Source organism: Convolutriloba macropyga, chromosome 5, assembly GCF_964194025.1.
Source record: "Convolutriloba macropyga chromosome 5, txConMacr16.3, whole genome shotgun sequence".
Lineage (NCBI taxonomy): Eukaryota > Metazoa > Xenacoelomorpha > Acoela > Convolutidae > Convolutriloba > Convolutriloba macropyga.
Genome location: NC_134472.1, coordinates 14,385,864 through 14,400,170, shown reverse-complemented (window position 1 = coordinate 14,400,170; position 14,307 = coordinate 14,385,864). Strand labels below are relative to the sequence as shown.

At 32.6% G+C, this 14,307-nt stretch overlaps 1 protein-coding gene across 7 annotated transcripts in view; it reads right to left on the bottom strand.

Moving 5' to 3' along the window:
• The window catches only part of LOC142339160 (uncharacterized), a 129,146-nt gene that overhangs the window by 83,536 nt on the left and 31,303 nt on the right, over positions 1-14,307 (bottom strand). For 5 of the 7 annotated variants that reach the window (XM_075388952.1, XM_075388948.1, XM_075388951.1 and 2 more), the window contains 2 exons: positions 11,642-12,261; positions 1,193-1,393 (listed from right to left, as the gene is read on the bottom strand). In XM_075388952.1, coding sequence (XP_075245067.1) covers positions 1,193-1,393; positions 11,642-12,261 — 821 coding nt within the window. Of the gene's footprint in view, positions 1-1,192; positions 1,394-11,641; positions 12,262-12,625; positions 12,972-14,307 lie in introns of those variants that run through there. The other 2 variants (XM_075388949.1, XM_075388955.1) reach the window with 2 other exon arrangements.

Here is a 14,307-nt window from a genome sequence, read left to right as displayed (position 1 = left end):
ATCCTTGACAATGGTTTTGTGTAGCCATGAAAACGAGTGATGAAGTTCATGTTAATCTTGTCACTTAGGCGACGATTAAGATAACCTAACGTCACTGTCAGCCGCAAAAGCCAAAACAGCCAACCTCAAAATAACCAAAATGCACTTTTGTACCGTAATGAAAAGAGCTCCAAAAAGACTTCGGCTTAGAGAAAATTATGCCATATTCCCGCTTTGTATTACCGGACATCTAACTTCCCAGCTTATTGCAACCATGGCTAAACAGAATTGATAATGGAAGAGATAGTTTAATCAGCTTTCCATGCTGCGGACCTTTGATGCTCCATGACGCCGATTTTGAATATCAGTTGATGCTATTTGGGAAAGTCTGCCTCTGTGGCGATATAAAAATAATGAAAACTCATTTGTTTTTCATTGACTCTATACTTACAGACATGAAAATTTATATCAAATGCATCAAAGCAAATCAAAGTATACTTTTTCTTATGATATAAAAATTGGAGCTAGAAGCGAACAAAACGCAGGAAAAGCACTGAACAAAAGTCAAAAGCTTTATTATAATGATCCGCTATAGTTGAATAATTTATGACCAATTTTTAAAATCTAAGAAGAGGCTCTTGAGATCGATTACTAACTGGTTAAATATTAATATCAAATTATTCACTATCGGTTAATTTGGATCGCGATTGCTTATTCAAGCAGTACTTTGATCAAATGAATACAGACGAATTCACCCAAAAAAGCTGAGCACCATATCATGATAAAACCTGATTTGTAGAAATGAAGAGCGTGACTCAAAACTGAACGACTCTCTTGATTATATGAAATTTTGGACGTTGTTCCTCGCCTTCAATAAAACCTTAAAATTCAATCGCACATTTGACTCAAATGAACGTTTGAGTCAAATGAACGTTTGAGTCAAATGAACATTTTTGTCAAATGAACGTTTGAGTCAAATCTGGTTTTAGAAATAGCATAAGAGATTGCTAAGCTTTAAGACTTACGTGATATTCGATCACATCATAAACTTACTCTAAAGCAACCCGAGCCCTGTCCAGGCCGTTTTCTAGGTTTGCATTGGACCCCTGGACACCCCTCTGCCCTCAACCCCCTATGAGCAGACGGTACAGGGCTCGAAACTGAACCTGGGGTCTCTTTAAGTGATGTAATTTACCCATAAGTTATGTAATACCTGGAGTACATGAGGAACATGGCTGAGCAGACGATGGCAACAAGAGCAGCCCTCATGCCCTGGTAGACCTTGAGAAGAGTCTTCACCCCAGTCGGACTCATCCAAGCCTTTCCCAGAGTGGGTACTCCGATCACTATCGACACCACTAGGATAGCCAGCACTGCATTCCTCGCAAACGCCAACGTATACAGCTGGGAATACCTGCAGCAAAAGGGATCTCCGTAGAAAATTGGGTTATACAGGTTTTGGGGCTATTTTGTCTACAGGCCTTTTAAAGTTTATCCTGCGCATTAATTTTAAACCGCGCCTATCATTTTTGACCATTTTTATAATGGAGATGTGGATGTGTATGATATCTTGACGGCGCCTACAAATATTTACCTCGCCAGAGTCAGTAACAAACCTCGGCACCTCAAATATATCTTGACAGCATTTTTTGCTATTCAGAATGTTTAAAAAGTCTATGAGGAAAAAAATTCAAATGATCTTTCGGACAAATGTTAAGAATCATCATAAGCTTAAGTATCATAATTTGAATGGTCATAATCCATGAAATAAACTGCTTGTTTGGAACTCTAAATTCAATACTGCCTGAAAACGACCATCAACCATGAATGCGTTCGGTCAAATATAAGGGCCATTAATCCGGAAAAAAAATTTTATTTTAAAATTATTATGTTCTTGACAAGATTATTTTCGAGAAAACTGCTTTAAACGTTTGGACAGGGAATTGGAAATCTAGACTTAAGCTGTCGTGGTTGAGAAGAGACTGAATGTTGATGTTGCAAGTTGTTGCTATATGTTCATGCAAAATAATGTTAATCTTCTAAGACCTTGATAATTTTGCAAGATCTTGGCAGATTACAATGAAATCCCAAACCGTATCTAAAACGATTCAAAAATAGTACGCTGACTCAGAAAAATATTACTTGGGCCAACTAATTATTGAAAATAGAGTAATATCAGGGTCACAAAAATCTTTGTCATCTTTTAGGTACCTAATCTCCTGTGTTTTGATAATTATAATCACATATCCTTTGACCCTATGACATCACCGGTAAGTTCCAAGAGCGTCTTGTTTCTGGCTTAAAATATCAACAGAAGGGCTTTTAGCAACGATGCTTAAACAAACCATTCTGAAAACTCGCTGATGTGGAAGATTAATAAAATTAATAAAGAACGTCAAAAAAAAACTATATACTCAACTGGTTTTTTTGTTCAGACAATTTTGAGATTTGTGAGTGGTATCATTAAAAAGCCCGTTCAGCGTAGAATATGGAATTAAAAAGATGGTTTCGAATTTCGTTTTCTAGAACGAGATATAGTGGTTTAAATTTTTGTGAAAATTAGAATATTAGACTGATTTGCGTTACTTTTATTCACATTTTCCGGAATATTTGCCTATAACGTTGCCAATTTTTCTAAAATATGTAAAAATTGATAACAATAGTACTGTTGATTTCTATAAAGACAAAAAATTGCTGTTGATTATTTTTATTTATTTTTTTCCGTTAAAATGTTGGCTAAAAATTTCAAAATTGAGGGTATTCTTCCATTTGAGAGTGGTCTGGAACTAACTTTTTGCCATTTTTTGCTAGCTTTACTCTGTGATTTTAAAAAAACGCAGAATTTATTTTTGATCTTTTAACTAACAAAATATCTAGATATAATACATTCAAAACAATTGAGTGTTCTTAGTGGACGAACAGCAATAGTAAGGCTGGTTTTGGTCCAATCTCGGGCTGTTATAATCCAAAAAAATCGGATTGTAATCAGACAGTCTTTCATATAAAAAATTCTCCTTTTTTATGATAATTCAAATATATGTTAATATATGTTAATTCTTCTGTATGTTAACAATTCATATCAAAGCTCATGGTCAATAGGTCCAATTGGCTTTCTAAACTTTCCCAATGTAATGTGTCTAGTTTTGCTACTCGAAAGAATATGGTCGTTTTGACTTTTAAAAATGTTTTATTTTTAAACAAACATTAGCCTATTTAAGTTTGCCACTAAATTTCTCTTAATTTGGTCAACTTAGTGTCAGCAAAGAGAGGAGGCCTCTCCTGTTTCTTCTTTCTACTGAAAAAATATTCTTTTGCGGTTTTACACGATAACTTATGACTTTATGGCTTTGATATTACTGGAATTCATTTTTTTTTATTTTTAGGTATTGGCCCATTTTTCACGTTCTTTTCTCATTTGTCACATTTTCACAGAATTGACAGTTCACATATTTCAATAATGGCGTTCAAAATAAGGCTCATTTGAACATATAAAATTCTTTAAAGGAAAAGACTGCTGTTTCAACGGCTTCGACACCCCTTTCTCGAACAATTTACACGACATTTCCTGGATAATGAAAGGTCTCATTGGTGTTTTGGAGAGGAATAAATGAGCTTAAATTTTGGCTGGATTACATAGCTGATCGTTTTCATGACTTACAAAACAATTGTTTTCAGAAAAAAAACTCACTTCGCATTTTTGTCCTTTTTTTGTCTATTTGTTACCCAGTCTTGGTAATTACAGGTCACATATGACATTTTTGTTGTCTAGGGAAGGTTCAATTGTACCAAACCTAATAATTTCAAAATGTTGGATATGAGTTTACTGGCTTCGACCCGGGTTTTTCGCAAAACAAAGTAACCTAATTTTTGATATTTGTCTATAATTGACATTCATTTTTGCAAACATAAGGCTTTTTCTGACTAATTAATGGTCTCAAGCGTTTCCTTTGGATGATACAAACTATTTAATTATTTCCTTTTGTAGCTAATGGCTTCCATGGCGTTGAAAATAATTGTTTTTAAAAATACAAAAGTACGACCTAAATTTGCACTTTCTTTTGCTTTTTTGTCTAGTTATTACCTATTCCTTTTAACGAAAGTCGCAAACCACAATATTGGCGTTCAAGAACGACTCAATTGAACATATGTTGAGGGGGAAAATATGGCTCAACGGTTTCGACAGCAATTTCTTGCAAGTTTTAATTGATCTTTTGTTTGTTGTCTCTATTTGTTCTTTCTGTAAAAATATATAAAATTGAATGATGAGAAATCTTAAAGCCCTCCTGTAAAGTCGTATGTGTTAATAAACATGTTGGAAGTTTTCAATTGCTATTTAATGGTTTTCATTACTTTGAAATTAATTGTTTTTAAAAATATAAGCCAATTTTTTTTATTTTTGCCGTTTTTTGTTCTTTTAAGTCTAATTGTTGCCGAGCTCTATTGTGGAGTGTTCCCATATCTTTTTTAGTTTGTTTGTTGTTATTGTTGTTTGATTTTCATGTTTGTCTTGACTTGCATTTTTAATAATGGCTGATGTTTTTGTTAAATATTTTTTTTGAAAAATAATTTCTTCATTTGGCAGACGTTTATACCAAAAATATGGATGAACGGTGTCGGAGCTTTATGTGAAAACGCACACTACCGAGCCTCCTTGTTTAACTCTCAACTGTTCTTAAGTTTGGAGTTTCATTGATGCCCACATAGTTTTTGAAATACAAAAAATTTTAAGACGTCTTTCTTGGTTTTGCATGCGTTTTCTTTTACCGACAAATATATAGATCTCAAATAGAATGAAAAAGATACCTATAAGACATTTTTAATTTTCAGGCTAGATCCGTTTGTCAACTTAAAAGACCTTGCAAGATGTTGGTTTACAAAGTTATGTTACCTAGTCTTGCAAAACTATAACAATCGACCAAGATAAAGACCTTTGTAGTCAAATATCTTACGAGCAACTTTTATCTGATAGGTATATTGCATAATCTTGCTGCCTATAATGCAAGATTCTTGATAAATCATATCAGTCTTTTTGAGTATTGTTGCAAGTGTTTAAAGAAATTAGTTGAAAGAAAAAGGAACGCATATCTGATAGAAAATATTTAGCAACTAAATATATTATATCAAGTAAGTGGACAACTTTTTTTTGCATGGAACAATACGAGCAGATTTCAATAAACCTCTTGGGGACTTCGAAGTGTTTCTATTTTTTTTAAATTTATTGAATTAAACTGAGAAAACATCTACTATCATTTTTTTTTTCATTTTTGTTTTGCTTAGTTCAGTTCGGTAAAATAAAGCTCTTATTTTGGTAGGAAAAAGTCAGCTTTTTCTCTAACCTTCTTATACCTTAGTTTGCTCCAAACTTTAAAATTGCAGCTATATTGGTTTTAAAGGGTAGGAATAGATCAAAAATTTTATCGGAAGTCCGTTTTTGATGTGCACATGCTTGTTATGCTCAAACTTGTACACATATCTTTTGGAATCGCAAAATGATTGGCCATCCTGCAAAATTTTCTTCTTTTTTTTCAAAGTTGACAGATATCTGATCAAATGAAAACTGCAATTTTCTTTTGGCTTCTTTTTCGTTCAAGTTTTTGAGAGTAACAAATGACATATGCACAAACGAAATCAGACTCAAAGGTTTGTTTAATTGGTTCAATTACAATTCTGGAGAAATTTTGCAGAAATCGCTCTATCCAATGTTCATAAAAGGTGTTGCTTTCTTTTTCAATGATTTTTTCAATCTTGATTTTTGAAGCTTTCTCATGGCTTAAATGTTGCCATTTCTTGCCCATTGTTATTCAATTGGTTGAATTTTTGGTTTTTGCTAGTGTTCTACAATTTTCGTCTTTATGATATTAACTTGTTAGTTATGCAACGAACTAAGTTTTGGACCAATTTTTTGTGCAGTTTGTTGTAAATTATACCCTAATTTTGTAATGGTAATACGCATGTACTATAAAACTGAAAGTAATTGAAAGTAGGAAAACTTTAATTGATGGCAACTAAAAATTTCCAAATTCGAAGAGTCACTGCCGACTACGTACTGAAGTTTTGAAAAAAATTGATGAAACATAGTGCAAAGTGAGGAGACTATTTTGGTTGATGAGAATTCAAAAAATTTTTCCAGAGAGTCAAAACATGAATACAAAAATTGTTTTTTTTCTTAAAAATTGGTCTTGCAAATGATTTATTTATTTTCACTACAGTTGTTGTTTATATATATTTATTTCAAATTGAACAGCGATTTAGCGGGTCTCTAACAACTCAATTCAAAAAGCACCGTTTTGATATGCAATCGCACCTGTTTACGATGACTTTTTAAACGGAATTGAAGAGTGAGTGACCAGATATTTTTTTATTTTATCGTTTCCTTGTCAACATTTTTGATTAAGGAATCTATTAAATTAGTAATGAGCTAATATAGTTTCAGAACATTTTAATATTTCTAACTATTGATAGTCGTATCGTATTTGTTCAGACCCCACTTGTGGGGGAAGGAACTATATACTCAAATGGGTCTTTTGTTCAGTCAATTTTGGCCGATCGATATAGTGATCGTAGAGAATGGTGAGTGGTATCATCAAAAAGCTCGTCCAGCGTAGAATTTGAAACTAAAAAGATTTTTTTTAATTTTGTATTTTTCGAGGAGTTATCGAGGATTGAAGTTTTGTGTGAACACGTCATATTTGATATGATTTCGTTCCCATTTAGTGTAATTTTTCTTCAAATTAGGATCTTTTTTTAGAAAATTGTTCATTCAAAATTACATTTCACGCCACAAAAGGAATCAATTTTGTATTCCTAATACACAAAAGTTGATAAAAAGACTAGTTCTGGTCTCATAGGGAAGTTTACTAAAAAAATTCGAATTCTCTTTGAGAGCTGAGAGCTGTTTCTTTTTTTTTTAGAAAACTTCATATTTTGTAGGTCACCTAGAGACTGGTCACTTTTCATAAAAATGTTTGGTTAATGACAAAACTGATTTACAGTAAAATGACGCCTAAAGAATAAAAAAAACATGTTTTCAAGGAATCGCACATATTTTTTATGGCTTCGACTCTGAGCTTTTTTAATTTTTAATGAAATTTTGATTTTCTTTTTGAGGTTTTACTGAATTTTTGGAGCCCTATGTCATAGATTCGCTGACTAAAGGTGCAATGGGTTTCGTGATGAGCATTAGTGAAGCTACTCTGTGCTTTGATTGGACAGCTAATGACTGTTAAGACTTTATATATAAATTTTCAAAATTTTTTTAAAAAACATTAACCGATCATAAACTTGTTTTTGTAAACTGTAAGTCAGTCTCAGTACTGAAAGGATCTCCTCCTTTCTAATGCAACAAAAATTAACTTGTTTATCTGTTTTATCTTCTAATAATTGGTTTTATGACTTCGATGCCACAAGATTTCGAAAACAATTTTGAATTTTTTTGATATTTCCGTATTTTTGAATCCTTTTGAAGTTTTATCGCATTATTCTACTTTGGATAGCTCCCGTTAGGTTAGGGTGACAATTAATGGATCATAGGTAAAGTTTGCAGAGAAAAGCTTATGGTTTAAATGGCTTCGACACTTTCTTCTCCCACTTTTCTACTGAATTTTGGGTTTTTGACGTATTTGTTGTTGTTTTTTAGTCAATGACCTATTGTAATGTCTTATCCTATCGATGACTTGTAAATTACAAACATTCTTGTCGTCCCGTTGAGGCATAACTCTTATGCTCCCATTGAGCGATTTTATTGCCTTTCGCTGAACGCAATTGAGTTTAATGATGTTGATACTACCGGTTATCTCAGAAATTTCGTGGTTTTATTGTATTTGTCTATATTTATTGATTTTTCAAGTCATATTGAGAAAAAAATTCTCATGTTGTTAAAAAATGAATGGATGATAGGAACGACATTTCCGAAAAGTTATTTTTTAATGGCTTCAACACTTCAACAAAACCGGGGTTTGAAATAAGTGCTAGCCCTCTAGATCTTCTTAGTGGTTATTTATTTTCCAACTTTCCCATAATCGAGCTTTAGAGCCAATTATCTGCGTGGTAAAATAAAAACTGCAGGTAAAATAAAAGAATTAGTTCGTTTTCGTTGGAGAAATCATTTTTATTGCTCCCACAGAAATTCGTAAAGTTTCTATACGTTTCTTAATACTTTAATACTATTAAATAATTTGGAGATTTTTTTAGCTTTAATATTCAGAAAATATATATATATATATATATATATATATATATATATATAGAGTTAATTCCGCATTGGCAATTTTCGGAGCTGTGAATTTTTCCCGACTCTTGTTTCTCTGTATTAAACGTCTGAGATGTCGAAAAAACGTCGGAATTAAACAGTAATGCTCTAAATCAAAATAGCACACTTTTTTGCTTTTGGAACAAAGAACTAAGTGATTGTATTATATACAGTTGTTCAGGTTTTTGACATCAACCATACTCTTCCGTACTGGTCGAGTTTTTGATTTTGTTCTTGGTGAGCTCTAAACTCATTTCTGATCAATTAGACTCAAGTCTGTAATTGAACATTGAACAGTCAAGATTAGGACTCTCATTAGAACATTCCATCGGCAGCTTGAAAGTTTGCATTTAGAAATTTTTCATCTGCTTTTTTTAATTATCAGAGAACGTTTGTAGGTATCCTCTACTGTATCCATTTTGACTTCCCAGTGAATGGAAACATGATACCTTTATAAGAAACGTACTAAAACATGGTAGATCATGCCACGTTCTATAAATTAAATAGCACTATTAAACACGATTTAGCACGATATTATAAGATTGAGAAGAATTATCAAGGTTTATCAGGATTAAGCAGGAGTTATAAATAATCACTGAATTATGCACCTGTTTCTCAATTCATCGTTTTCTTCACTTTTAATGAAATATAGCTATTGTAAATAGAAAGTGAGAAAATAATACAAAACGCCAATCAAACGAGATCGTTTTTGATGGCATATCATGATAGGCTGTTAATGATTGAAAACAAACAAAATGGTCAAAATGGGCCGTACTCTAATCGCACAGGTAAATAAGGCCTTGATTGGAAAAGTTAAAGTAAAGTTGATGGTGGTAGAAAAATGATTTAATTGTTGCTTGTTCAACATAGCAGACAGATAAAGGATATTTGCGAACATAGCGGCATTGAAAAAAACTATATTATTACAGCTCTAAACAGGAAATTAAGTAGGAAAAACAAAGCGAAAGTCATTTTTAGCGCAATTAATCAATTTTCTTTAACTCACACATAAATTCGCAAATTTGTGTCTGATATTGACATGGCTGAAAACAGGAAACTTTTGAGAATTGATTTAGCGGTTTTGAAGCTCTAATAGTCAACTTTCCGGATGAAATTCCTCAACACGGGATCATATTGTCCTTAATTCAAATCAAGGGTTATTTTATCTTACTTTCGATCTACAAAACTCAGAACTTGTGATGAAATTTTTAAAAACTCCTGTTGTATTTCGATGTAGTTTGTATAAGATTTAATTCGGATTGCTGCGTTATTGGTCAAAGACTTTCAGAGTTCACTATTGCATCGTATATACTGCAGTTTTTTTTATAACTGTGCTATTTTAACGCGTTTTAACTTCAAAAATGTGGGAATTGGTTGCTTGAACTTCAGTAGTCTTTGATGCAACGATTTCGTTTTAAACTGCCGACCTTCCTTCTTTGAAAAACGACTCAAAAATTTCATGTGAGTTTCAATGGTCTTAAAGACGAACGAAAACAATTTTAATTTTTAGAGAAGAAAAAAAAAACAAAAGATGACCACCGTCTAAGAACAACAAAAAACAAAATGTTTTTATTTTTATTGATTCTTATTGGTGCTTTTGGTAGCAAAAAAATCCAAAATTGGTTGCTCGCAACTAAAATCCGACATCTGGATCTCATTTTTGAAAAAGACAGAGTGATAAAAAAAGCTCCATAAAAAACGTTTCCACGGCATAAAACTAACCTTCAATCTAGTATCAGTTATAAAATTTAATAGTTCCTTAATTATCCATCAAACAGCATTCATCAAAAACATCTTTTTTGCCACTTTCAGCCCAAACCAGTCAAATAGAAAAATTGTCGGTCTATTTAAAACAAAGTACATTTGAAAGTTTCTTGTGTCCAGTGGGTTTTTTGTTCTCAGAATAAATAACCATTCTGCATCTGAAAAATTTTAAAAGATTTTCATAGTAGCTCCTAATGAAGTTTTAATTATTTTCCATAATTTTTTCGAATACGTTGTTGTTGTTGTGCACCTATAGTTGTTGCAATAACCATAAAAATAACGGCAGTTATCTTTCCCAAACAAATTGGTGTGTGAAATTTTGATAAATAAATTTATCAAAAAATTTTAACAAAAAAATTTATGATTGCTCGCTTAACTTCCAAGTCTCTGATTTCAAAAATCGACATCGGTTTGCTATGTTTTAGATCAAATTTTGACTGAGAGTCATGCGATTAAAGGTAAACTGCTTAGATCAATCAGTTTAAGAAAATGAAAATATGCTGATCATCATTTTTTGATACTTTAATTTTCATTGATACCGGTTGATTTTAGTGCTAACTTGTTTAAATCTAATTGATCGGTTGCAGTGCCGATGTAATTGAGTTTTTTTTGTAAGCATAGAACTTTACAAAAGACCTACAAGCGCATCCTATGAGCATTAGTTATCACAAAATTGTTTTTCACGAAAAATTGTCTTCTCGTAGCCCAGTGTTTACCCTGTAAGACACCAAAAACTTACATTTTTGAGCATATTTTTTCCTTCTAATTAATTTTTTTAATTGGATATTTAGTCAATTTAACTTATTGTTGCAATACCTTTGTTGTGTTGCATATTGGAAAAACAAGTAGCGTAGAAACATGGCTTTTTTTCGTTTTTCACATACTGATTTATATGAAGAGGAAACTATAATTGCGCTGTCAGGCAACGTTTCTCAAAAACAAGTGTAATTCAAAGTGTACAGCCGGCCCTATATGATATTCAATGTAGAGCACTAGTTGATATGCTTTGTTGTTTGCGTTTCAGTGAAAAAACTGTTGAGATTTTTAAGTTCAGCCAAAAAAACATTTGTAGTTCTGCAAAAAATTTGAGGTAATCCGCGAAATCATTTAATCCAGAGCAAATTTAGTCAAACAGAATCTTTCATTTGTAATATTAAGCTAAAATTAGTTTTCAAGTCAATATCACTTTCAGAAAAAGTATAAATCACAACTTCAGAACAAAATTTTTGATTTACTTTTTAATAATTTCGATATCCTAGGCAAAGATTATTATCAATTTTTTATTATCACAATTATTTTTCTCAAATAAGAGCATTTTATTTTACTCTAACAGGCCCCCAAAATGGAATTTTTTGTACAAAAAGACTATTGCGTTATCAGATCTGATACGACAACGCAGCCCCTTGCAATTATATAATAAGAAAGCTTTGGAAATTTGAAAATTTTCAATTTTTTTAATGGTTGCCTTATAAGATAACTTTATTGGCATGTGTCCCATCCAAATCCTCCTCAAATCTGATAAACACAATAATCAGATATTACACGGTAAAATTTTCCGGATCACGGGGAGTAGGGCTAAAATGTCTTGGATTGTAAATTTGGTCAACATTTTGGGCACTTGGAAAATATAAATCGTAAATTAGCTCTAACCTGAACGGATGACATACTGCGATATATCGATTGCATGTGATGTTGAGAATCATCAACCACGACATGTAAGGAAGGGACGTGAACAAATAATTCAGCACCAAATCAATCGTAATTTCCACGAAATGCGTGGGTGGGTGCGACTCCATAACAATAATTAACACCTGTATTACGTTATTACAAACACAGTAAACTAAATCTAAACAACTCAAACATAAAATAAGAATTTCTGTAGCTTTTCTGTGTGCTTTTCTGATGTAAACTGTAACGACTAAAGAATTACCCAAAATACCCACAATGCCAAATATGAAGCAAATAATTTCGATCAAAACTTTGAAAGTTGTCCACGGTGGGACCATCGGATGACCCATTTGGGGCCCGGAAGTATTTGATGAAGTGTTAAAATCCATGGGCGTTTGGAATTGAATTTCGGACAGAAATTCGGGAGCAAGATTTGGGTTATTTTTGCCCAGGTGATTGTATGAGGTTGGGTCGTGGTCCAAAGGGAAGTAGAAAACAAAATGGCCGCTGCTTTGCTTAGAATGAGATTGATTCAGCCATTTTGCTACAATGGGCAAATTGTTTATTTCCAAGTCCCAATGCGGCCAAACAATATTGGCGCCCTAAAACAAATTGAATTTGCAGAGCTTAAATTGAAATTTCACCTGCATATTATATTGTTCAGAGGCAGAATATTATCAACTGTCGACTTCATGCTATAAAATATATACATTAAAGTGAAAAAGTAAAGCTTACAGTTGTCATAAATAGCCTGAGAAAGGATAGTGACAGTTATTTAAAACGGTATAAATCAAAGAAAATTTTATATTTTTGAAAAAATTAACCGTATAATGGTTAGGCGGTTTTTTGTCTGTTTTTCGGATTTTCAGCAACGCTTTTGCCGTCAGATTTGTTTATTCTGATTTGGTTAAGGTAGCAGTAAATAATAACTATTTTATATTGTTTACAGTAGTGCCTTAAAGTTACCTTGCGTTAAGGGTCGAAAATAGGCGGGTTTTCACAGGTAGATAAACCAAAGAAAAGGGGGGAATGATTATTAGATCTGATTTGGTCTTATTCTCTATTCACCAATTTGGAGATGATTGTATACCTACTGGGCGAAAATCGTTGGAGGGGGTAAGTGAAAAGTGAAAAATCATTTGAACCGGGTACGTCCCTTGTTTATTGATAGGTAAAAATAAAGGAGGGAAAATAGAAATTTTCTGCTTATTTGGTAAGAAAAATAGACATGAAAGAGCGTCTTTTTCCCTCTAGAGGAAGAAACCAATTTTATCAATAAATTACAGAATTTTAGCCAATGACGGAAGCAACGCTTATACAATAGGAGTAAAGCCTTAGAAAATTTACTTTTCCTGATTTTTATTTCTCAAAAAATAACAATAAGATATATCAAAAAGAAAAAAGGAAAACAAACTAAATGGATCTATCCTAACAATATAACAGTTAGCGAGAATAAGCGAAGCTTTATTTTTTCCACGTTTGCTTCCATCATTCAAAAAATATAGCAACATTTTGATTTTAAGTACATCACAGTTTAAACTATAAAGCTGTCTGTTTGGCAATATAACAATTAAAAATGTCAACCCGTATATTATCCGTTTAAAAGCTCAAAAAATGATTAAATATAAATGGTTGTTGAACCAAATTGCTATAATGGTATCTCCTACGGTCAACACATTGTTTTTTCAGCTGACCGATTTCGCGGCATCAAAAAGAACGCAATAAAAAAGTAATTGCTTTGAAGTTTCTAACACGGCCTATTTGACATTTTACAGTTCATATTTTCCTCTGACGTGCCAATATTTCCCCCTTTTTAGTCAACATCTAGACTTTAAGCACAGGTAAATGAGTCAGACTGGCATGAGAACGCCAAAATAATGGCAGAAATATGGGCTGGAAATTTGCAGTATAAAATTGTAAGCCTAAATTACTTTTGCAATAATGGACGGTCCATTCAATTTCTGGCACCTGACCTAAGTTAGTTAACAGTAATAACTCAAGAATTTATATTACGTAAAAGATGCCCGACTTTTTCAAAATTGTCCTTAAAAAGTACCCGGATTGAGCATTTTTTAAGTAAAACCAGGAAGATCTTATTTATATTTATTATGCACATCAGAGCCTATTTGACAGTATGTATGACTATACTTGTAAAAAAAATAGATGTGAGCATTTGATGGTTCGCTTGTTCATTTTATGTTATTTCACAAATCATGTTTAGTTAATTGACAAGATTAAGTCAGTGGCGGTCAAGCAAGCCGATAGGCAAGCAGGACAAATTTTGAAAACGAGGTCAAATAATCCGGAAAATTTTGGAATACGGTATTGTAAGTTGCCGCTGACGGACCTGTAGGTGCAATTGGCGGCTTCGCCGCAATAATCCTCCCGCGGTTTCCTGATTACAACCCACAGCGCAAGAGAATAATGGCCATGTGTAGCTGTCCGCTGAGACCCGTAACCCTTAGATAACAAAAATAGACATATTTTTGTTTCTTTGGTGCGTTGCAATACAATTCATATTATAATACTATGTGTAGTCTTGATTGTAACGGTTAACAATGTATTATTTCAGATAGATTATATAACTATTACATAACATTCGGCTTGTTTTTATGACAGCTTATTTTGCGATCACCGACTAAAGCTAT